Genomic DNA, 26,427 nt, shown 5'->3' with positions numbered 1-26,427 from the left:
AATCAGTAACACTGTTTAAAAGTTTTGTTCATAAGACCTTTACTACCGTGATGTTGTGATTAGTCACAGCTATCACATGGTGCAGGGCTGCTGTGTTTGGCCCTGATACCATGTGAATGCGATGGCCAATCACATAGATCAAACAGTAGTGAACAAGGCATCAAGAATGAGAGCCTTGTTCACTATTGTAACTGTGATCGATGTGATTGGTTACAGTGATCGGAACGAACTATGATCCGCTGTGTCCAATGCACGCCCTAGAGGGTGCACCTAAGGCATCTGGGAGGACGTACCCTTATGTCCTCCAAGAACAAGGAGGTTGGGCAGTAAGAGGTTAAATATACACTGATCAGCCATAACATTATGGTCACTCACAGGTAAAGTAAGTAACATTGATTATCTCGTTACAATAGCTTATAAAAGTGGGTGGGATATATTAGGCAGCAAGTAAGCATGTTGTCCCTGAAGTTGATGTGTTAGAAGCAGAAGAAAATGTGTAAGTGTAAGGATTTAAATTACTTTGACAAGGGCCAAATTGTAATGGCTAGACAACTGGGTCAAAGTTTCTCCCAAACTGCAGTTCTTGTAAGGATTTGAATGGCTTTAACAAGGGCCAAATTGTAATGGCTAGACGACTAGGTCAAAGTATCTCCAAAACTGCAGTTCTTATGGGATGTTCCTGGTCTGCAGTGTTTAGGACCAACCAAAAGTGGTCCAATTAAGGAAAACTGTTGAACTATTGACAGGGTCATTTGCAGCCAAGACTCATTGATCCACATGGGGTGTGAAGGCTGGCCCCTGTAGTTAAATCCAATAGAACAGATACTGTACCTGAAAGTTAATGCTGGTTCCAATAGAAAGGTGTCAGAACACACAGTGAGTCTCCGTTTGTTGTGTATGGGGCTGCGTAGCTCCAGACCCTTTATGGTGCCCATGCTGACCTGTGTCCACAGCCAAAAGCACTCGCAATGGCCACTTGAGCATCAGAACTGAACCACATAGCAATGGAAGAAGGTGGCTGGCTCGGAAAAATTCAAGAATGGTTTGGGGAACACAAAAATGAGTTGTGTTGACTTGACAAATTCTTCAGATCTCAATTCAATCAAGCAAAGAAGTCTGTTCCATGAAGGCCCCACCTCACAACTTACAGAACTTAAAGGTTCTTCTACTGACGGCTTAGGCCGCGTACACATGCGGGGACTGTTCGCTCAACTTTGTCCGCTGAACAGTGTTTCGGCGGACAGTCCGCTCGTGTGTGGGCTTCAGCGGACAGTTTCAGCGGACAGTCTGACGAACAAAGTTTTTCGGAAATTCCGAAAAACTGTCCGCTGAAACTTGGTTTGAGCGGACAGTCTGCCCGTGTGTAGGCTTGTTCGTCAAACTAAGTCTCGCGCATGCTCAGAAAGAATTTACACGCCGAAGGTTGCATTGCAGTGTATAGGACGTTGTTTTCTAGTCCCGTCGTACGTGCCATTCACGTCATCGCGCACGGTTTCAGCGGACTGTTCGTTCGTCGTGTGTGGGCAAGTCCGTCCATGCTAATTTTGAGCGGACTGTCCGCTGAAACTGTTTGACGAACAAAGTTGAGCGAACAGTCCCCGCGTGTGTACGCGGCCTTAGTGCTAGATACCACAGCATACCTTCAGAGGTCTAGTGGTCTAATCGCTTTATTTACTTATATAAAACTGTATATATATAATTATTATTTTTTTTTTTTTTTGCTGCGTTCAGTGGCGTCAAATATTCTGTTGGCACACACCAAGACAAAAAATGAGAGGTTGCATGTGTACCAGAGAAATATAAAAACCTGACAGATTTGTAACCTCTTCCATTCCAATAAATACATGTTCTAGTGTTGCTGTCTCTGCCCTCATCTTGTGTCTTTGTGACACTTTATTAGCTAGATTTACTATCTAAATGTTGTACTTTGGTACTGCTACTGTTTATCTTGTGTCCTTTTTAGCATTGGCCGATGTTTGACTTATGAAGGATGTTCATATGACTGGGAACCTGTAAAGAGAAGGTGGAAACCATTTTAGATTACTTTCTCAGGTTCCTGTTAGAAGAATTACTTCTGTTCAGAAGACAAATTCTTTTTTTATTTTATAGATGACAGAATTCCTAGACATTCTATTGTTTCATTCTTTAAGCAGTAGCCCCAAGATGATTTTTATTGATAATCGCAGTTTATTTCTATAAGCATACCATCACATTTTTGGGCACAAGCAACCCCTATTGACAAATTACTTCTGACATTACAAGCTTTCTACAAGATCCAAAAAACACCGCCGATAGATGTCTGAAAAACGTTTATCAATGCTGCCTGTTGCTCTGTTTATTCAGTTGTAATCTACGAAATAAGAAAAATACTCAGCTTTGGAAACAAACGAGAATTTGATTTAGCTTTAGGATTATTTTTTCCTGGCTGAATTCTGTTTGCTACTATTTTTTTTTTTTTTAAGTTGATGAACTCTACTTTCTCAAGAGAGCTAAAGGGGTTTGCTTTCTGGAAAATAGATCTCTCTAAATTTAATTTACTTTTAAATGCAGAATAAAGTCTCGCTGATTACCCATATGCCACATACAGTCAATTTTCAACCTGTTCCAGATGCCCAAACATCACAGGAACCGAGACATGCAAGAAACATAAAAGAACATTGGACAAATCATAAAAAGTAATACATGACCATATAAAATATTAAAGATTTGGTATTGTACGTAACACAAGTCAAAATATGTTTCTATAAACTATTTCCATGTGGTGCTTTCATTTTTTTTTTTTACTAGGGATCAGAAACAAAGTACTTTTTGTACCTTACAAGGAAATCAATTTGATTAGCTATCATTCCTCTATGCATGAAAGGCTGATGGTGCATACAAACTCAGCAAACAATTATATTCAGTCTGTTCTATTTTTTCTTTGAGTACTGGTATGAACTCTTTACACGTCAAGACTTTCAACCCTTCTATGAACTATAATGGCCCGTACACATGATCAGATTTTTCTACAACAAATGTTGGATGTGAGCTTGTTGGCGGAAAGTCCGACCGTGTTTATGCTCGGTCAAACATTTGTTGTCGAACTTTCCGCCAACAAATGTTGCCTAACAGGTATTCAAATTTTCCACCAACAAATGTTTGTTGTCAGACTTTCTGATCCTGTGTACACAAGTCCATCGGACAATCAAGTACGAGCCGGAGATATAACTAGCGTTCGTAATGGAGATATCACGTACGTCTTGTACGTCACTATCTTCGTAATTGTTGGCCAACATTTGTGTGACCGTGTGTATGCAAGACAAGTTGGAGCCATCATCTGTCGAACAAACATCCACAGTTTTGTTGTCGGAAAGTCTGATCGTGTGTACAGGGCATTAGACTGAAACTGTTGCCTTTATACCAGGGTTGGGGTTCCTTCAGAGGTTGTTAGGGGTTCCTTTAGAAATGAAGAGTTTCTAACTCCTAGTAACCACTGATATCAATGATCTTTTTAGCTGTATGTAAGAAGTGGGGGTTTTCCCACTGGTCAACAATTGTAAGCTTGTCCTTCTCCCACTGACAGTTAATATCCATTGGCCCCCAATGTATACGACCAATACACTGACTATCAATATTAATGAATATTAAGCCTAGTACACACAGGCCAAATGTCAGGAGACAAGACATCGGTCGGTTCAGTAGAAACTGGCTGCCATTCGGCCCCGTGTGTATGACAACTGGTCCGACAGCTGGCCGGCATCTGTTGGATGAGCATGCTGGAAAGGGCCATCCCCCTGTCAGAACACAACAGCTCCGCGGGGGAGATTGCTGAACTCATTATGTATACCAGGCTGAAGAGAAGAGCAAAAGCTATCTGCTCTGGGTGTCTAATATGCTACATACACTACATTCTTTATTCTTTTATGTATTATTATATTTGCAACTACTGAGCACGCATATGTGTCATTTTTATTCTGCATTCTCCTTCTATCAGATCCTAGATGTGTGTCTTAGGGAGAAGCTGAGCTCCAGACAAACAACTAAATATAAATTTGAAATACAAACAAATGACTCCTGGAGTTAGAAAAAATTACTTGTGATATTGGCAGGTGCTTTATATATAACAGGGATGCTGTTAATGCCAAACTTCACAAAACCTAGGCTTACCTGTGCTCAGCAGTGATTTACTGAACTACTGTCAGTCATCCAAAAAAATGCAGTAGAAAGCATGGACACTGAGGGACCTATGGTATTTATGGAACACGGCCAATAATGCTATCCACCAAACATCTCAATGTTTACTTGACACTGCACCTGCGAGTTCTTTATAAAATCCAGGCGTGGAGTAGAGCCTGCAGTGTCCCATTATTTGATAGTTCCTGTGACCAGGCTTTCCCCCCGTTAGAAGTCTTTTTCTATCTTTGATTGGATGGAGTCCTGAATCAAGCTGAACAAAATACACATTTGTAAAGCTTAGCACCGTGCGTTATAAATGTGGTGTGTTCTTTTTAAGCCACATTGCTTATATTTAAATGGGGCCCATAATGTCTCATGGACAAAGAGCCCCTAATTTGTATCATATCAGATCTCCCATCACCAAAAAAAAAAAATATATATATATAATACACAGTTATATTTTATTTATATTCTTTTTAAAAACTTTTCAGATCTTTCTTTGAATTCTATTTTGTTTTAATAATTATGTAATAAAAATAGAAAATAGTGATAGTTTTTTTGTGCAGCATGAGGATTATGTGTAAGGCTGAGTGCAATGTGACCCCTTTCACACTGGGGTGCTTTTAAAAATAGCTTCTGTAAAGCGCCTAAAAAGCGCCTCTCAATCCACCCCTGTGTGAAAGACGGAGTGCTTTCACACTGGGGTGGTGAGCTTGCAGGACAGGAAAAAAGTGCTGCAAGCAGCATCTTTTGGGCGGTGAATGAGCGCTATATACCGCTCCTCCACCGCTCCTACCATTGAAATCAATGGGCACCGCTGCAAAGGGCATGTAAAGCGCTTCGGCAGTGGTGCTTTGCGAGTGGTTTTAACCCTTCATTCGGCCAATAGCGAGTGGTTAAAAGTTCCCCAATAGTGGCCGAATAGTGCCGCTATAACAGCATTAAAGAGCAGCTAAAATTTGCGGCGCTTTACAGCTTATGCCCTCCACCCCCCTCCCCCCCCTCCCCGCCCCACTGTGAAAGTAGCATTAGATTTACAGGTTAGATTTAGAAGTAGCATTTGAGTTAAGAAACCAAATGCTATAACATATTTGTAATTAAAGCGGTAGTAAACTCTCCTAAGGATGCATGATTTAAACAATATTCCAATCTAATTTTTTACTGTCAATGAAGTATGCCCAAAAATCTTTCTTATTGTCATACATCCTTATTTTTTAAATGCTCCTGCTTGATGTCTGCCGGTGCCATTCCAACTTTGGTCTTCCGCGTCTGTCCTGTTCCACCCGCAGTAGCTTTTCCTGTCCATAATCCCACGCATGTGCAGTAATAGCCGTATCCATGAAGTATACAGTAGTATCACAGGATGTCGGGGCTGACATTGACACTAGGAAATGGCGCAGCCCTGGTATAGACCCTGCATTTTTCCCGGCAGAGTCTATATGTTTGTCGTAAAATTAGCATATACGGCACATGCGCTAGTGACGTCATTAGACAGAAAAATACAGATTACTTGAAAAGCAAGCAGGTAAGGAGACATTCATTTAGTGAAAACATTTTTATAACCTGCAATTATCCATAGATAGAAAAATAGTCAGAATGGGTATATAACCGCTTTAAATAATCATGTTTTGAAATATGTGGCACCAAAATCCCTTGCACCAAAAATAAAAGCTTAAGGCAATTATTGTGCCGCGTACACACGTATCAGACTATCCAGTGGACTTAGTCTGGCGGACAAACCGCCGGACTGTCCGCCGGACTTTCCGAACTAGCTACCTGCCCACACATGGCACTTTTGCGGCGGACTAGGTCCCAGAGGATGCTGGGACTGTGACATCATAATGGCCGGGGACATCATCCGGCAATGTCCCTATATAAGTCGCCGCACGCCGCGTGTCCTGTCATAGTGACCGGAGACAGCGACGAGGCAACATCTCCAGAAGAGGAGAACAGAAGAACAGAAGACGGCGACAGTGGCAGCCGCGACAGACGACCGGGCCACTGCTTGTAAAAGAGCTAGAAGAAGGCGCGGTGGCCCGGCAAGAAGAACCAAAGAGGGGGACAAGACCCCAGAAGAGGGGGTCAAGACCCCCGAGGTCGGAAGAAGAGGGCGGCGAAGAAGAAAGCCGGGCTCCTCCGCTAGTAAAAGAGCTAGCAGAAGATGGCGGAGGAGTCCAGCGAGAAGACCCCCGAAGACAGAAGAAGACCCCCGGAGCTGTGCAATAAACGATTTTAACCCTTGTGTGTTGTGTTTTTTTTCTTTACATTTTTTTCACAGGTGAATGGGTAGGGGTACATTGTACCCCATACTCATTCACATAGGGTGGGGGGCCGGTATCCGGGGGCCCCCTTATTAAAGGGGGCCCCGGATACCGCCCCCCCACCCGCAGACCCCGACAACCAATGGCCAGGGTTGTCGAGAAGAGGCCCTTGTCCTCATCAACATGGGGACAAGGTGCTTTGGTGTGGGGGGCCGCGTGGCCCCCCTTCCCCAAGGCACCCCCCATGTTAAGGGCACGTGGCCTGGTACGGCTCAGGAGGGGGGGCACTCGCTCATCCCCACCCCCTTCCCTGGAGGCCGGGTAGCGTGCTCGGATAAGGATCTGATATGGACCTGTGGGGGGGACCCAGCGCCGTTTTTTCGGCATAGAAATTCCCCTTTAAGTCCATACCAGGTGACGGGGCCAGTGACGCTTCCTTCGCTGGTCCCGGCTACCTGGAGCCGTGCTCAAAAGGAACAGACTTTTCTCTGGGAGGGAAAAGTCCGTTCATTTCAAAAGTACGGCGGACTGGCACCCACACGGCCGTACTGTCCGCCGAAATGCGAGTGCGGCGGACAGATTGATGTGCAAAACTCCAATCTTAGTCCGCCGGACTTTTGGGTAAAAAAAGTCCGCCGTAGCCTACACACAGGCGGATTGTTTGATCCTGTGTACGCGGCATTACCATGAAATATTGTGCTATAAGTAAATGTGGATTAAATTGCTCTTAAGCAAAGGTTATTTTTAGTGAAAAACACTATTCAAAATCATCAGTAGATAAAGAATTGAAGTAGCTAAATCTATATGAAATCTCATCTTTTTTTCTGGAAAATGCAAGCTTGACTGCAACATTCTAATCTCCTAAACCTTCAGTCACATTGGTCCTTTGTGAAGAGAAACCTCAGTAACCAATAACAATGCTTGAGAGATAGTATACCCAAAACCTGATGCTTAACTTCAGTTTGGGCAAACTCCTTACACCCCCCTAAACACACACACACACACGCACACACAGACACATGCACTGGAGCACTCCCTCAACTGCATTACTTTTTTTTAGTTGCCCTTGCAGGACTTCCTATGGTTCTCTTATTCCTTCGGTGGCAGTAGACAGCCCTCAATGATCCAAAGAATGGCACCACATTGTGACAAGGGTGGCATTCTGTGAATTATTATTCTGTGAGGCCATTCCAAAAAGATGGCACACCCCAAGACACATGTCCTTGATGCCCAACTCAGATAGCAATGAAAACCTAAGTCTGTTAACATGCTGCACATTTTCACTGGCAAGTTGTACACTGACAGAGCACTTGAAGCACAAGTTCCAATTTGTTGCAATTTTGCGTGGCAAGTCTCTAGCAAGAGCAAAGTTGCAGTGTTGAGTCCACAGCAAGAGCTCTGCAGGTCTACAGCATGAAAATCCAGTCACAGTGACCCCTGTGGTGGGATGATTATTGCACAACACAACTGAACCAGAACTTTCAGCACTCTTGCAGAATGTTTGCAAAGAAAGTTGATCTGGAGTCATGCAATGTGGACTTCAATTGGGCTGCAATTGTGCAACGAAATTGTGAAGCCTGGCAAGTCTAGCAATAGCTTAGCAAGTCATTTTTAAACTTTCAGCACAATTGCTTGCTATCTGGGAAGGATCACATAAAGCTGGCTGAATGATACCAGGTGCTATTCTATCTAGAAGAGGAGCAGATCCTTAGACCTGAGGAGGATATGGAATGTGTTTGTGATGGCAGTTTAAGGAAGGACATTTTGTAGTAAGTAAAATTTGTTTAAATCTTCACCTATATATATCTCTGGATATATCATATTACCTTGGTTTTTATTGTATTCATGTATGTCTAAACTGCCATGACAGATTTACTGTAATGACAGCTGTTTGGTGAGCAGTCTTTATATCCAGATGCATATCATGAGAGAACGTGAGCATGCAACATTACATTTATATGAGCATTTTATGAAGCTTTGTCCAATTATTTTAGGAATCATCTGCTGTGAAATAAAATGTCTATCTGTATTTGTAACAGGGTGTAGAATAAAGAATTACAGGCGCATAGCTTGTGATGTATATTAGAAGCTTATTGTGTGTAACTCAAGCAACTGAAAATAATGTGCCAGCAAAATTAATAAGTATTGAATAGCCATGTAACACCACAGAGTTCAATAAAAGAGAAATGTACCTTGATGTGGGTGAACTAATAAGCCTAGAGAAATCTGAGAAGTCAGAACAAAAGTAACACTAGGACTATGAACACCTTGTAAGCAGTCGTGGAGGAATTTATGATGATCTCCAATAAAACACTAATCCCTTGCGTGTTCTTTTGGAGTATTAAAATCATGCCATGCAGATCCATTGTTTCTGTCTGGTATGAAAAATATGATGAGGATGAGCACATGGAAGAAAAGAATGATACACATAGAACCTTTTTGAAATTTACGAACATGCAAACTAAAGCGCTCTACAGATCACCATAACCCACAGATAGCATGCCTTTGAAGTTTTCACAGTAGATATGATCCTGAGTTTGAATATTGTTATCTAGAGGGTAGCATGGGGGTAATACAAGTATATTGGTGTTGGTAATTAGAGAGTATCACTAACATGACATGTTAAAAAGTTTGCTCAGTCAGACCCAGTAAAATAGGTGCAGTGTTTGGTTTTGGTTTTGAGACATTTACTGTCGGATACTAGATGTAAACATACAACCAACAACTGTGTAGAAATCACACTGACCATTATCTTTCCTTCAAAAATTGTCACCTTCATGGATTGGGATGGGATCATCAGAATGGCCACAGCTCTGGGCAATCTAGTAAGTAGAGGGCCTGAATTCCATATTGGCCCCAGATCATGACACTTGTAGTTGGTGGTGGTGGAGAGTAGCTCAATTTAAGCTTATTATAACATGATTAAGCCAGTCCATTTACATTAGATGGCCATTAGATGCACAGTGATAACCTCACCCTTCATTGACAGCAAATCATCCTAGCACTGCAGAGCACTGTATGCAATGTTAGCTCTCACAGCCTGGCAAGTTTGTGTGAATGCAAAGGGGAAGGTGAAAAAGAAAATGATGCAGCAATGGTTCTACATGTTAGTGGTAGAACAGTAGGGTCAAGAACAGGTTTTGTAAGCTGCTTAGTTGATGTTTTCCAGAGAACTTTCAGTTGGCAGCATCTGCCTGCCACTATAAACCACTACCTGGCTTTAATGGGTGGCTGACATATATTAGAGGTGAAGTATGAATCACAGGTGAACATACTATTTGTGCATACTGTGCAGCAGTACAAAGGCCTACTGGAATTTAGCACCCTATGTATACTAGATTGAAACTGAAACCCCAACCACTGTCACGTAGGCCTAAACACTAATCACTGCTAACATCTTTCTAGCTGTCACTTGATACAGATTGGAAAGTGTTTGTACTTTGCATAAATGGCAATGGACAACCAAAACTTGTTTGCATACAGGAGCCCTTTGGAGACTCTGTCTCCTATTGGTGTAATGTAAATACTAGGGATGAGCCCAACGTTCGAGTCGAACATAAGTTTGACTCGAACATCGGCTGCAGAACACCCTTTAAAAGTCTATGGGAGAAATCAAAAGTGCTAATTTTAAAGTCTTATATGCTTACCTGGGGGGGGGGGGTCTATAGTATGTCTATAGTATGCCTCCCATGTTCCCCATGTTTACAACAGTCCCTGCACAAAATGACATTTCTAAAGGAAAAAAAGTAGTTTAAAAGTACTCGTGGCTATAATGAATTGTTGGTCCCGACAATACACATAAAAGTAATTGAAAAAAACAGCATGGGATTCCCCCACAGTCCATTACCAGGCCTTTTGGATGGATACCCCCTCTTAAGCTACGGAGAAGCCAAAGGGATGCCTCGTGCGTCAGAGGGGGCGAAGTCACCCAGCAACATCACCGTGTGGCCCCACCCTCAGTTTTAAAAGAGCTGTCACCAGAGAGGACGAAGAAGAAGAAGCAAGAGAAGAAGAAGACTTTGTGAGACAGTTTTATTTTTTAATAAAGGACTTGTCTCCAAGCCGTGTCATGTCATTTTTACCATTTTCATACTTTTTTTGTGAAATGGTAGGGGTACATTTGTACCCCCATTACCATTTCATACGGGGGGAGGCTGGGATCTGGGGGTCCCTTTGTTAAAGGGGGCTTCCAGATTCCAATAAGCTCCCTGCCCGTAGACCCCCCACAACCACCGGGCAAGTTTTGTGGGGATGAGGCCACGGTGCTATGGCTATCCCCCAGCACCCTCCCCATGTTAAAGGCATGTGGCCTGGTACGGTTCAGGAGGGGGGGCGCTCTCTCATCCCCCCTCGCTTCCTGCGGCCTGACAGGTTGCGCACTCAGATAAAGGTCTGGTATGGATTTCTGGTGGGACCTCCATGCCATTTTTTTTAATTTTGGTGTGGGGTTCCCCTTAATATCTATACCAGACCTGAAGGGCCTGGTATGGAATTTGGGGGGCCCCCATGCAATTTTTTTTACATTTTGGTTCAGGGTTCCCCTTAATATTCATACCAGATCCAAAGGGCCTGGTAATGGACTGTGGAGGAATCCCATGCGTTTTTTTTCAATGACTTTTATATGTATTGCCGGGACCGACAATTCATTATAGCCGCGAGTACTTTTAAATGACTTTTTTTCCTTTAGAAATGTAATTTTTTGCAGGGACTGTTGTAAACACGGGAAAACAGGCATACTATAGACACCCCCCAGGTACGAAATTCACTTTAAGCATTATTAAAATCACTGCTTGCGTGTTCGAACAAATTTTTTGCCTGTTCCCATGTCCTGCTGCAAACTGAACAGGGGGGGGGTGGGTGTTCGGCTCATCCCTAGTAAATACATTGCTGAAGGCTATGTATATTAAAGCATTCATCTAAATGAAGATTTCATACCCTTAAATGTCCTGTAGCTGATAATTGGCCCAGGGGAAGAAGGGATTACTACTTATTAGTTTTGACCTGATTTGCCAATATTGTTGCTTAGGAGCTGGGAGAGGAATGATTCTAACTACTGCGGCACAAGCTTCCAAACTTTTGTGACAGATTCATTATATGCTGGATGTCTGCTTGCATTTGAAGTGGACGTGGCCAGATCATCGCTCAAATATCTATACTAGATCTGGCATAGTTCCAGTTAGACAAGGATAAATAATACTGTATAAGGTGTTTATAATGTCACTGACCTGTCAGAGATAAATACATCTGCAGCTGACCAAAGACATCAGATGGTGGTCAGATGGTGGTTAGGTATTTGGAAACCCTCCAGTAATCAAACAATGTCTCATCTACCCAGTAGGCTCTAGACATGAAATTGTGGCCAAACATGCATGATTATGCAGTGAGTAGACATCCTTGGCGCCAGCCTTAGAAATTGGTTTGGGAAATCCTTTTCAAATGATTGTTTTTTTCCATGGACATTGGTCAGCCAGAAGGGTCTTCAGAGGATGCATAGACAAACCATAATTTCTTGATCCAATTGTTATCACCCATATATCACAAAGACTATGTGTTATACTTTATATAATCTGCTCCAAAAATAAGACAAAATTCACTTTTTTTTTCAAAATCTTTCTAAGATGAACAAAGATTTAACTTGAAATTGTCAATTTTCTAAAATCTTAACTGGTTTTCTGTCCGGTTTAATAGGGACCAACCAAATTTCAAACAGTGCGTGGCCATCCCCACTCAACAGAAGTTAATCGTTTAAGCGACTTCTGTCAAAGGGACACGCTGAAAAACTGTTTTTGATCAGTGGCTATAGCCGCTGATCAGTGTATTCTGATAATGACGGGTACAGTTGTCAGTATACAATGTCCCAAAGAGGGGATTCCTCCATCCACCAAATGTGTGTGAATGGAAGAACCTGTTAGTTTTATTTTCTTCAGTCCTGAGGCTGAACAAAAAAAACCTAATAGTGTATGGCCAGTTTTACTGTCTATAGCCCCATACACACTATCAGATTTTCTGCAGATTTTTTCCATCAGATTTACCAAAACCATATAATATGAGGTCAAACCTTAGGGGTTTCAATGTGTATGCAATCAGGCAGGCCCTTCCACTACATGGTTTTGGTAAACCTGAAGGAAAAAATCAGCAGACAATCTGAGAGTGTGTATGGGGCTTAAGTCAAATAAATATCTCTATGGGTAGCTTTAGACAGAGAAATATTAGGTTCATTTCAATAGCAAGAGACTAATATGTGCGGTAGACCTAACCCTAAACCAGACTGATCCTTGCAAAAGATAAACACCTTTGATACCTTGATCAAACATAACCATGGTTTTGTGTTCATGCATTTTTGGATCTGCAGGAAAGACATTTTTACTGTCTAGTTTGTTCAGCCTGGTTTGGGGTTTGAAACCATTTTGACTCCAAAGATGCAATTCTGTATGCCAGCAGTGATTATATTCATCTAAATCTATTTATATAAAAAAAAGCTTTTTTAACAGGGTTTGAGCAATGCTGACTTCATATGGAAAAATGTGCTGGATCCTTAAATTAAAGGCATAAGCTTCTAAACTGCAATTAATACAATTTTTGAACAAATAATATGGTCATCCTGTTTTAAGTAACAACTTTAACAGTTTCAAAAATCACTTAACCTTTTCTAATATTGCTGTTTTGCAAACACTGCAACTCTACTGTATGGAAAATTTGTTAGAACTGAACTCCAGTGAAGCAGCTAAATAAGTAACATATATAGGAGCTCTTTTACTAACACTTGCAGGCCTTATTCCTTTCCTGACCTGTAATTTGGCAAAAAAAAGGAGAAGCAGGAGACTGATGAGTTCCTCTGCCTGTCACTCTGCTCTCTGTCAACATGTCCGTTGTTAGCACATTTGCCTTGCAGAATAGCTGACTGACTACTTGTGCTTTTTCTACCTTATCTAGGTGGGTGAAGTAATACCTGTAAAAGAAGCCATATATACCTACCTTCCCTGTTGCCCAGTGTTACGAACGCTGCTCCAATCCTCAAAGGTCTTCTGCTGAAGTCTGCACTAAAAAGGACACTTTCAGTAGTGTTGATTTCCTGGGTTCTGTGCAGCTCTTACTGGTTTCTTCCTTTGATCTTCGTGCCACTACTGTCCCTATAGAAAGTGGGGGTGAGAGGAAGGACCACTCACAGATGCAAGGGACCCTAGGTAACTGACCTTTTCGGAAGTGTCAATTTCCTTGTGGTTTTCAGTAGTAGATTTCTGAGGATCGGATTGACATTGGTGGTGTGGGCAACAGGAAAAGTGAGTATTCACTGACTTTTTTTTACATGTATGCCTTTTTAATATCAAATGTCTAAAACAATATTTCCTGTATCGTTCCTGTGCTCTTAGACAGCAATAAAGAACATTTTCTAGTGGATTGGGCTTCTGTCAGGTGTTTACTGCTGTGTCCCCAACTGGGAGATTCTCCTTCCTTACTGAGTAAGCAACGAATGACGGAGAGAAATATTGTGGAGAAAAAAATGAAAGTGAGGGGGAATCTTTTCAGCATGGACACAGACAACATTTAAACCTTTCAGGGGGTCTAACCCTTCCCAACTCTATAATAAATAAAAAAAAATGTCTGTTGAACTTTAAAGGATACATGTACTTTTAGTACTGCTTTCCTTTAAAAAATGCACAGAAATGCTGTGGAGACAGTGGAGACCTCTGTGGAACATGGACAGGTCATGGTATACGGGGGGCAGCTTTTAAAGAACACAGTCCTAAAAAAACAATTGTTCTTTAAAGCTGATTTTTAAGATAATTTCTTTTTACACCATATGCCCCCCCCCCCCCCCCCATGAACAGCTGCAATCAAAATACACTCCTTTGGCTATAAAAAATAACTTTCACTCCCATTGATGTCACTGCATGTCAGTCTCTCCTGCCCCCTAAGCAATGTGCCCCAAACCTAGTGAGCGCTTCTAAGGACTAAATTTTTCTGCAAAGGGTAGCTGTCACATTTCATGAAATGCCCATCAAAGGGAATATGCTTCTTGGCTAGGGACAGGCTAGAACTGGTGCCGGCTATATGACTGGTCAAGGGGAGAGACATCAGGGTGACAGAGAGGTGAACACATCAGTCTTGCCTCTCCATCAAGACCCCATTCACACTTGTGCTACATGTCATGTGACTTTAGACATCGAGTCGTACCCTATATTTTCTGATGGTAACCATTCATATATGTGCAACTTAAAATCATAGGGACTTCAGAAGTTCAGAGTATTTCCTGCACTATTCTGGTCTCTATTTCATGCAACTTGAGGGTCATAGACTTTAATGTTAACCCTTTAATGCAACAGTGGGTCTGACTTTGCAGAGGGACAACAAGTCACATCCAAGTTGCACCCATCCAGAGTTGTGCAACTTTGGAGTTCTGCAAGTGTGAGGAAGGATGCAGGTGACCTATCAGTAAAAGTGTAACTGCAGCAGCGAACGATCCAGCCCCTACTCTTACCAGGCAGGACTGTGTGTGTGGCTAAGCAATGTAAATCTCAAAACCAGCTAGACAGAATTACAAATCCTTTGGCTGATAAATCCTTTGTATTTATTCTATCTCTGTTTAGCTGTATGCCTGGAGTTCAGCTTTAATGTGTCAACATGCTGCACACTGCTATAATATAAATATGTGTAGAAATCAGTATTCCATTCTCCTGTTAATTTAAGAACTCATGTGCCCCATTTTAGCTGGAACTTGGAACTTCTACCAGGTATAAAGTTCATACATCCAGCTAGCATCCATTATACAACCCCTACAGAGAGTCAGAACCCCATAATGATTTGGAAAGTTGGTTTCCATGGCCATATAGCAGACACATTGACAACAAAGCTACCCCATGTGTGCCAGCAAGCACTCTTCCAAATTCTGAGACAAAAGAGAAAAAAAAAATAGACACAAAACTAGACATACGTAACTGAATCCAGGACAAGCCCCAGCATAATGTAGAGTTGTAAATAAAAAAACCCACAGGGCACATTATCAATTACACAATATTGCGATTCTTAGTGGTGCCAATTGTTAAAACTGAAACCAGCAATCGGGAGCTTTAACTTACAAAAATCAACATTCTGGAACATAACACCCAGGAGAACATGATTCACTCTGAAACATTACTTAGATCCAAACCCAAAAAATGTAATTGAAGATGGTGGCGATAACATTTTAAATCAAACAGTGTTTATGGATCCTGCATGCAAGTTTAGTGGAAAAAATACTCTGATAATAACCCAATTAGGACAAGTTCCTAAGTAGATTTGTGCTGTAAGTCTGCGGCAGAATTAGCCATTACAAACAAAATCTTATTTGGAAAATGTAAACAGTCTAATTTGTTTAAGACATTGGAGGACCTGCGTTAGATTATTGCCATTTAGAAATGTAACATGCTAGTTTACAGTAATAAATGAGTTCCGTCAGCAGAAATAGTGTAATGTCCTTTGTTATGTCTTTTGGAACTGAAAACAAGGCATTTCTTTAAAGGGAGCTCTTAATATGCTTTGATATTACCGCCAGTTATTCATCTTATAACTATGGTAGGCTGGATATATAAAATGCTTTTGATGTGTTCATACCACATTTTACTTGATGTGCATACAGTTAGCATAATACTGCAGTATTGTAGAATCGTGGATGGTAGTTATTGTAGACTGAGACTGATGGTCCTTCCATTTTGACCATTTATTTTACACAAATCAATATTGTACATAAACCCTTTGGTGAGTTAGATAAGTTTGCCTACAGGTCATGCCTGGACTAAAGGAAGGAGTTGCTCACAACTCTCATCTGACTGTCATTTGAATGGACTGTCTCACTTTTGGAACCAGTCCCACTTTTCCTCTACAGTTGCCCCTTTATTTGGTCTAATGGATAGACCTCTAGAATTTAAAATTTCCATACATTGAGGGGAATATCTATCTTAGACAGTTGTCACCGGAACATGTGTCCCCATTGCAGGATTCATCCTGACTTGCTCTCATGACAACTATAAAATGCAAGATTTCAACTTACTTAATGACCCAGACCATTATAAAATCTTAGCAGAGGCTTTGACCCTTTCCCATTCCATTTAAAACTAATAAACACTTTAATGTCTTGGATATTTGGAACATGAAAAAGTTTGGTGAAAAGAGCATCTGGTATAACAAATCTTTTTTTGGGCACTCATTTTTCTTAGCTCATTTAACTGGGGTTGTGACAGGGATGTGTCCTATCTCTATATATTTTATGCTAAAAGGTGTTCATGTTTTTCCTCTCAAAAATTGGAAACGGAATTAGGAGGACAATTAGCAATGGGGAAGATTGTGTCTGAAAGTGCAATGGTGAATCAGAATTTGCCAGTCCACATGAATGTACACATGGCTAGTAACATGATACACTTTAAGTCAGTGATCTGCAAATCAGCATGTAAAGTATGGGCCCATGGTCAGTTCTCCAATATATGGGGGCTTGGAAGTCAGGCAGCCTACAATGTTCTTCCCATCTTCCTTAAAGTGGAACTTTACCCCTAAAGGGGAGGTTTGACTTTTAAGAATCCTCCCCCCTCCTCTAACAATAGAGGGTACTTAATTTTGGCAGGTACCCACTCCCACTTCTGCTGTATTTGCCTAGACATTTCCACCAAAAGTTGTGACCCCCCCCTCCCTGCCCTCAACCACTTGGGAGATGTCCCAAGTTCCAAGAGGCTGTGGAACCATGGACAAATCACAGCCCAACTCGCTCATGTACAGTGGGGATCCTGCTGTGAAGTCTCAAGGGAATCACAGTCATCTTCCCACACTAGGGTTGTGTGAGAATGACACTGGATCCCCGGACAGGTAAGTTTCTTTATATTAAAAGTCAGAAGTTACAGTATTTGTAGGTGCTGACTTAAATTTTTTTTTCTAGAGACTGAAGATCTGCTTTAAGTAGCACACACCCAGAAACCTAATATGCGTGTGGTCTACCTGGCAGAGGTTAAACCTATGAGAGGGCTGTCCTTTACACCTCCTGTCCTGTTTTACCCCTGAGACTGATGACAGGGTGAGAAAGGATGCAGAGTAGCATGGGTGCTGTAGAAAGTTCTGGCCAACAGAATAGCTGGACCGTTCAGTGAGGCAAAAGCTGAAGAACAGGAAACTCGTGCCAGATGTCACAGAACTTGAGAGCAGGTGACAGGAATGTGGCCAGGTGAGCAAGATTTGGCAACAGTCCGGCAGTGAAGGTACAGATTCAGAAAACAAGAGTGTAAACCAGAGCCTGGCCGAGGTAAATTTTAAACAAGCAAGAGCAAACAGTAGTAAGCAGGATGTACAGTTAGGTTAAGTCAGGGGTCAGGTACCAAAGGAGTCATGATCAGGCAATGTCAGGAGATAACCGAGTAAAACACAGAACCAAACAGGGTCTGCTCATGGATCATAGGAGCTTGGCATTGATCTTGAACCTTGCAGGACTTTAAATAGGCCATTGGGTGCCAAAGGCAATTTACATATAAATGTTCATGCTCATGTGCACGCTCATGCTCACATGCAACTGCGCACATGGCCCTGATTCTGTGCACAGGTCTGTGGACATGCAAAGTGCTTTGGGCATGAGCATGAAATCGGTTTTCCTGACAGTAAGGTAGATATGACAGAAGAAGTAGTCCAAAACAGATGAGTCACTAATCCACTGAAATGCGCATGTGCCACAAATCTCAGTGTTCAACAGATTCATCCTGCCTTCTATTAACAGTTCAGGCTGGTGGTGGTGTAATGGTGTGGGGGATATTTTCTTGGCACACTTTGCACCTCTTTGTAACAAGTGAGCATTGTTTAAACACCACAGCCTTGTATTGCTGACCATGTCCATCCCTTTATGACTACAGTGTACCCATCTTCTGATGGCTCCTTCCAGCAGGATAATGCACCATGTCACAAAGCTCAAATCATCTCACCGCTGGTTTCTTGGACATGACATTGAGTTCACTGTATTCCAATGTGAAATAAAATTACTAAAGCGCTGGTATGAATATCTAAAATTGGCTAAAGTAACAGATAAATAAATGAATCAAGCTGCAACCATTAAAATAGTGCTCTGACATCATATAAAAGTAATAAAGAAAAACAACAGTGTGCTAAACTCAACCTCCATCTTGTGACACAGTGGTAATAATATACAAAATATCTAGGATTATAATTACTTAAAACGCTCCAATCCTCTGTAATAAAAATAATCAAAACCTTTAAATTAATATAGATGATTCTCCGTGAAAAAATAATTATCAAATGCTTTCAATTAATATAAATAAATACACTAAAGCAGTTAGGTAATTAAAGTGATTAAATAAATTCTTCCATATAAATAGATTCCTCCATGTGAAAGCAATAAACAAAAAGGAAGCCACCTGAGTGTAAAAAGTCAGTTCACAGCGATCCAATTTCAATCAATCCCTCACTCAGATTCCTGTCGGCTTACTTCAGTTTTCTATCAGGGTTTCAGTGTGTGGTGGTTCTCATATAAAAACAAAAGAAAAGCACATCATTGCGCAATGCTATTTGTATTGACAATCTCCAAAGGGTGGGTATTTTCACTCACATTTGTTGAAAAACAACCAGCGCATATGTAACGATCAGGCGCTTGTATCAAGTATCTCCTCACTCCACATCTAGTACGCACAAGCGCTATAAATGTTATCACGTGGCTCCTCCCGACACGTTGCGTCACAGTCACAAGATCTCAATCCAATAGAACAACTTTAGGATGTGTTGGAATGGGAGATTTGGATCATGGATGTGCAGCCAACAAAACTGCAGCAACTGCGTAATGCTATCATGTCAATATATATATATTTTTTGCATGGGTTCAGCTAGAAGGTCTTTTTTTCAACCTGACTAACTATGTAATATGGAGAAAAATCACTAAGGAATGTCTCCAACACCTTGTTGAATCTATGGCATGAAAAATTAAGGCAGTTCTGAAAGCAAAGGGGAGTCCAACCCGGTACTAGCAAGTTTTACCTAATAAAGTGTCCCATGAGTGTATATTCCAATTTGGTGTGGAATATTACATTGTTTCCTACCTGTGCCAAGAAACTTGCTTCCTCTTTTTCATAGAAAAAAGACGATTGACGCAGAGATTATCCAACAAGTTACAAAATCAATTGCTTCATAACTTCAGAAATTATACTAAACACATTGTTATTGTAAAATACAGATAATATAAATAACAGAGTTTGCCTCCATATTGGTTTTCTTAATACCAGCAAAAGATTAAAGGCCAATTCTGTGAGCCTCTGCTACACTGTACAGTACTGACAGTCCTAAACTTGAGCTTGGGGACAGGAGGAAAAAAAGAATGGACTGGGGACAGGTCTATAAACAAGCTATGATCCTGAACTGAATCTAATCAGAGTAAGGTCACCAACCTGGCTTCCTAGTGGGCCGAAGTTCCTAGATAAAACACTGGTTAACCAAATCAATGATGAACGTTTGTAAAAAAAAAAGAAGATCCCTAAATGGCATATGTTCAGTAAAGCACATCAAACAGATGTCACCAGCAAAAAATAGCCCATCATGAAGAAAGCTACTTTAGAAAAATATCTGTATAGGTACACATACACACAGTATGTACTTAACAACGACAATGATCCACTAGCAGCACTAGAGCATAAAAAACCTGCTTAATTTTGACTTTCCTTTCCCCCTGCTTACAAAGGATGAAGATGAGGATGAGGTGAGAGCCTGTAACTTGGCGCTGCACAATGGCTTGTATGCTTTGCTTTAAATGTCTAGTATGTGCCTACATTATGGAAATCACTGCTGATGTTTATCTGAATTTGTAATACCTGAGGTTAATAGTCAAAAGTATACTATGTAATTCCTTACTCATAATTACTGTTTTAAATTCATGTTGCTCTTTCAATATTTTGTTCCTGCATCATAAAAACTCTTTTGAGGGGAATTTACTAAGACTGGAGCAGCAGGAATCTGGAGCAACTTCCATGACAATCCAGTCAGCATCTAGCTTTCATTTTCCAAGCTTAAAGCAGAGTTCCACCCAAAAGTTTAACTTCCGCTTTAAGCAAGGGTGGGTACCTTGCCTTAAGATGGACTTCCTGTCTCACTTCCTGTTTCCGTCTCTTGGCCGCATAGGCGACTCCTCCTCTTCCTCTAGGCGGCCCCTCCCTCTCTGCAATCTTCTGGGACATGTCACAGGACCCAGAAGATTGCCTGGTCACTAGCAGGGTACAGCGTGACTCGCGCATCACCAAGCCTTGAAGCCGCAAGCTGTCACAGCCGGGTGCCCACAGTTGCTATGACAGTGCCACGTAGAGGAAGGAGCGAGGAGAGGAGGGGGAGAGGAGCACTGCGGAGAGGAGGGGGAGCAGAGCGAGGCTCCGTGTGGCCGCATTGCTGGACCGTGGGTTATTAAAAGTAAGCAGCTACAGTTTTTGTAGTGGTTGACTTTTAAAAAACAAGTGAAACTCTGCTTTAAAGCGGTATTAAACCCAAAAATAAAAATGTATTACATTGCAACTTACTAATGTTTAGAGGTGGTGGATGTATTTGTTTTCCTTTTATAGACGTTTTTTCTTTATTTTCATTGGGTTATCTGGCTAGTAAGTCTGTTATTTTTCAACTTCCTTTAAAAGACCAAGCTGTCCTTTAAAAGTGGCAGTTAGAGGGTTGAGACAAACCATTTAACGCTGACATTGTAAGGGGTGCTTACAATGGTCAGCTTTAACTTATTTATGTAAAATCTTTATCCCAAAGGGAAAAACTGTTACTGTAATGGCTTAACCACTTCCATACCGGGCCTTTTCTGGCACTCCTCTCCTACATGTAAAAATCATAATTTTTTTGCTAGAAAATTACTCGGATTCCCCAAACATTACATATGTTTTTTAAACAGACACTCTAGGGAATAAAATGGCAAATGTTGCAACTTTTTATGTCACGCGGTATTTGCGCAACAATTTTTAAAACACGTTTTAAAAAAAGAAAAAAAAGTTTTATGAATTAAAAAATAACAAAACAGTAAAGTTACACTGTGTAAAATTGCGCACACTCGTGGAATGGCTGTTTCATGACTATCAACTGTGCAGCTTGTCTGCTTTGCCTGTGGTTTTGTCAGATGACTTATAATGTCATATATGTCATATGTTATGTCATTTTTTTAATTTTTTTTATCTTTAACCACTTCAGCCCCGGAAAGTTTTACCCCCTTAATGACCAGACCATTTTTTGTGATACGGCACTACGTTACCTTAACTGACAATTGTGCAGGCGTGTGACGCTGTACCCAAATAAAATTGACATCCTTTTTTTCCCACAAATAGAGCTTTCTTTTGGTGGTATTTGATCACCTCTGTGGTTTTTATTTTTTGCGCTATGAACCAAAAAAGACCAACAATTTTGAAAAAAAAAAAAAAACAATATTTATTACTTCATGCCATAATACATATCCAAAAAAAAGAATTTCTTCATAAATTTAGGCCAGTATCCTGACAAATCTGACCCTAAGTGACACTTTTTTGGGACCAGTGACACCAATACAGTGATCAGTGCTAAAAATAAGTACTGATCACTATAAATGAAGGGAAGGGGTTAAAATCAGGGGTGATCAAAGGATTAAATGTGTTCTCTGCAAGTGTTTTCTAACTGTGTGGAGTATAAACTGACAGGAAGAACACAGAGATCACGGTTCCTGATTACTAGGAACAGAAGATCCCAGTGTACTCCTCTGTCTGCCTTGTTTACATATGCAGATCCCTGTTCTGCCTTTCTGTGGAGCGATCATGGGCGGCCATCGGGTCCACCGGACGTGCAGATTGGCTGCCCTAGCGTGCAGCGGGAGTGCATCTCGTGCAGTATCTTGTGCACAAAACAACGTACTGATACGTTGTTTAGCGCAATAGAGCCACCCTGGCGCAGTTTATATGCGTCGGACGGTCCTTAAGTAGTTAAAGACTATGTGTATGGTTTTAATTCTGTTTGGCAAATAACAAAATAAAAAAATTAGGTAAACATACATGCATAGCTACTCAATAATGCTGAACTGGGCCAAATTCAACAAGTTCAGCTTCTTCTAGTACTGGGAATAAATAAATGTTATGCTTCAGTAGAAGTTTGGATTTAGGATGATGCCATATTGTCTAACTGAATAGACTTTGTTGTAAGCTTTTCAGGCACACTGATCTCTTCTTCACACAAAGAGGAAAAAAATAATAATACTGGGGACCTTTGCCCTCTGCTTCCTTTTTTTAGGCACAGCTTCACCAGGTCCTCTATATTGCCAGCCATCACCCCCTTCTTTGGTGGAGATTTTCCATGTAACAGATCGTGCACACGGCACAATTTTTGTGCAATTGAACTTTAGTTTGTACAGTTTAATAACTGCCTATCCGTACTAAGCATTACACCTCTTATAAACCACCTGGAACTCTTCTAAGGGCACCTGTTTCTCTAGAATAAGTTTGTGTAAACCTAATATAAAGTAAACCACATCCTTATAAAGTTGCACATCTCTAAACCATATTAAGCTTTGCTATTGTCTCAGTCCTGGAAGCATAAAATGATTATGTATTTTCCCTGTCCAGGATGCTGGAGAAATGGTCCGATCGTTTGTTGGTGGCCTAGAACTGATTGTAAATTTGTTGAAATCTGAAAATAAGAATGTTTTAGCAAGCGTCTGTGCAGCTATCACCAATATAGCCAAAGATGAAGAAAATCTGGCCGTTATAACAGATCATGGCGTAGTCCCCATGTTGTCCGCACTGGCAAATACGGTAAGTCTGTACAGAATACTGAATGTATTTCATGTAAGGGTATTGGCTTTCCTTAATGCAATACTGAGGGGTGTTTTTAGTGAGGAACGCAATTTAGGTTGTAATTATAATTTGGTATAAATGTAATTTTGGCACTTTCTCATTTTGTACTTGCATGTGTTTTGTATTCAAATGATCATATTTTACATACAGATTTATAGGTACATGAAAATAAAGACTTGTCAAATAGTAATACTTGTGTATTGACAAGCCAACCCAGTAGATTAATAGAACACTCGGCTGTGAATGTGACCTGAGGTTTGTAAGATTAAGGCTGGGTTTACACTAGTGCGACAAATGCTCAGACATTGGGAGCTCATGTCGCATGACGTGTGAAAATCAATGTTTCCCTATGGGAGCTGTCTTAACTGGTCCGACACAAGTAAGTCCGACTTTGAAAATGCTCCCTGTACTACTTTAGTCCGACTTTGATCCTACTTCAGCCCATTGAATATCATTGAAGTCGGAATGCCGTCTTGCCTGATCCGACTTTGACATGCGACTTGTGCTCTGATGATCTTGAGTGGGAACTCCATGGCAAGTTTTAAATAAAAAACCAACATGGGTTCCCCCTCCAAGAGCATACCAGGCCCTTTGGTCTGATATGGATTTTAAGGGGAACCCCCTATGCTGAAAAAATGGTGTGGGGGTCCCTCCAAAATCCATACCAGACCCTTATCCGAGCATGCAGCCCAGCCAGTCAGGAAAGGGGGTGGGGACGAGCAAGCGCCCCCCCCCCTCCTGAACCGTACCAGGCTGCATGCTCTCAACATGGGGGGTGGGTGCTTTAGGGCAGGGGGACACCCTGCGCCCCCCCAAAGCACCTTGTCCCCGTGTTGATGAGGACAAGGCCTCATCGACAACCAACGGCCAGGGTTGTCTGGGTCTGCTGGCAGGGGGCTTATTAGAATCCGGGAGCCCCCTTTAATAAGGTGGCCCCCAGATCCCGGCCCCCCACCCTATGTGAATGAGTATGGGGTACATCGTACCCCTACCCATTCACCTGGGGGAAAAAAGTGTCAATAAAAAAACACACTAGACAGGTTTTTAAAGTAATTTATTAGGCAGCTCCAGGGGTCTCTTCTGACTTCTCCGCTCTCTCCGGCCTCTTCTCCCGCTCTCTGGCCTCTTCTCCTGGTCTCTGGTTCTTCTCCCGCTCTCCGGTGTCTTCTGCTAGGCTCCTCCGCTATCTTTTGCTCTTTTGCCCGCTCTTTTGCTAGCGTTGGCCCGGTCTTCTCCACCATCTTCTTCCCTCAGGTCTCATTCCACTGTTGGCATGACGCTCTCTCCCGCTGTAATGCCGTGTGCACGGTGCACAACGACTTATATTGGCACGGGACGTAGTCACCGGGTGATGTCATCTGGTGACCCCGCCCCTTATGATGTCACCACCCCATCATGTCCCTCTGCCCCAAAGCACCCATCCCCATGTTGAGGGCATGCAGCCTGGTATGGTTCAGGAGGGGGGCTGCTCGTTCGTCTCCACCCCCTTTCCTGACCGGCCGGGTTGCGTGCTTGAACAAGGGCCTGGTATGGATTTTGGGGGGGGGCACACTGTTTTTTCAAGCGTAGGGTGTTCCCCTTAAAATCCATATCAGACTGAAGGGCCTGGTATGCTCTTGGAGGTGGAACCCATGCCGGCTTTTTATTTAAAATTTGGCTTGGAGTTCCCCCTCAAGATTCATACCAAACACAGTGCCTGGTATTGGCAGAGATCCAAGTTGGATGTACGTTCATTGAGGTTTGATGTGTCTTTGACTTCAATTCGCAGGGCAAAGTCGGATCCAAAGTAGGACGAGTGTCGTGTCGCACCAGTGTAAACCTGGCCCGAGTCTGCATCAGTGACAGCTTTTTTGCCACGTCAGGTGGCATATCCTATATTGATTTCATTTTAGCACCTGTTCAGTATGGGATGTAGGCTTGTCGGGTGTCTAATATCAGCCAAGATACAAGACACAGGATAATTTGCCCTGATTTAAGAGTAAGGCCAGCCATAGACTGTGCGAATTTCTTTCCTGCAACCACTGTGCTGTCAGCCACTATGCTGTTGTCCACACAGCAAGGAAGGCGAATGGGACACGTAGAGATTGATTTAATTAAACTGGAGAGTGCAAAATCAGCTATCAGGTTTTTTTTTTTTGTCAAAATCGAAGGCCACTTTTACACTGAGGCACTTTACAGACGCAACAGCACTAAAAATAACGCCTGCATAGCACCTGTAAAGAGCCTCCCTGTCTCTCCAGTGTGAAAGCCCGAAGGCTTTCACACTGGAGCAGTGCACTTGCAGGACGGTAAAAAAAGTCATGCAAGCAGCATCTTTGCAGCGCTGTAGGAGTGGTATATACACCGCTCCTACAGCACTGTATACACCACTCCTAAAGCGCCCCTGCCTATTGAAATCAGTTGGGCACCACCGCCAAACCTGCAGCAGCACTTTGTGGCAGTTTTAACCCTTTTTCGGCCGCTAGCGGGGGTTAAAAGCGCTCCGCTAGCAGTCGAATAGCGCTGCTAAAAGGACGGTAAAGCGCCACTATTTTTAGCGGCGTTTTACCATCATTTCAGTGGTGCTACCTCCGACGCCCCCAATACCCCACTGTGAAAGTAGCCTAACTGAACAAGCTGAAGTCAGAAGCTGATTGCTGAACTCATGCACAGCTGCACCAGATTTTGCACTCTCCAGTTTTCGTTATAAATCGCAATAAAAAAATTGTAATAAATCTCAAAATCTCGACCGCACTCAATAGGCTAAATAGTTCCTAACTTTTATGATTCTGCCGCGCTTATGACTTTAACATTTTTCCTAAATTGCACTGGATTTATGAGTTACAGTGTATATGCAAATAATGCATATTAGTGTCTTCATCATGACAGGATGAAATGAATATACAGGTAAAGCAAAAAGAAAACCCTATCTATATTTAAGTGAATGTGTCTCATACAGTATCTCACAAAAGTAAGTACACTCCTCACATTTTTTTAAAATATTTTATCTTTACATGTGACAACACTGAAGAAATGACACTTTGCTACAATGTAAAGTAATGAGTGTACAGCTTGTATTACAGTGTAAATTTGCTGTCCCCTTAAAATAACTCAACACATTAATGTCCAAACCACTGGCAAGAAAAGCGAGTACACCCCTAAGTGAAAATGTCCAAATTGGGCCCAAAGTGTCAATATTTTGTGTGGCCAACATTATTTTCCAGCAC

General features: G+C 41.8%; 1 protein-coding gene across 3 annotated transcripts in view; it reads left to right on the top strand.

Annotated features, from left to right (window-relative positions):
* ODAD2 (outer dynein arm docking complex subunit 2) overlaps positions 1-26,427 on the top strand; it is a 294,886-nt gene that overhangs the window by 234,058 nt on the left and 34,401 nt on the right. For 2 of the 3 annotated variants that reach the window (XM_077491037.1, XM_077491036.1), the window contains exons 19-20: positions 20,107-20,124; positions 22,991-23,179. In XM_077491037.1, the coding sequence (XP_077347163.1) occupies positions 20,107-20,124; positions 22,991-23,179 (207 nt within the window). The remainder of the gene's footprint in view (positions 1-20,106; positions 20,125-22,990; positions 23,180-26,427) is intronic. The other variant, XM_077491038.1, reaches the window with a different exon arrangement.

The sequence above is a fragment of the Lithobates pipiens genome, unplaced genomic scaffold, assembly GCF_037356315.1.
Source record: "Lithobates pipiens isolate NorthernLeopardFrog02 unplaced genomic scaffold, aLitPip1_a1.2 Scaffold_19, whole genome shotgun sequence".
Taxonomy (NCBI): Eukaryota; Metazoa; Chordata; class Amphibia; order Anura; family Ranidae; genus Lithobates; species Lithobates pipiens.
Note: the sequence above shows the minus strand (reverse complement) of the source record. Positions and strands in the feature narration are given on the sequence as shown.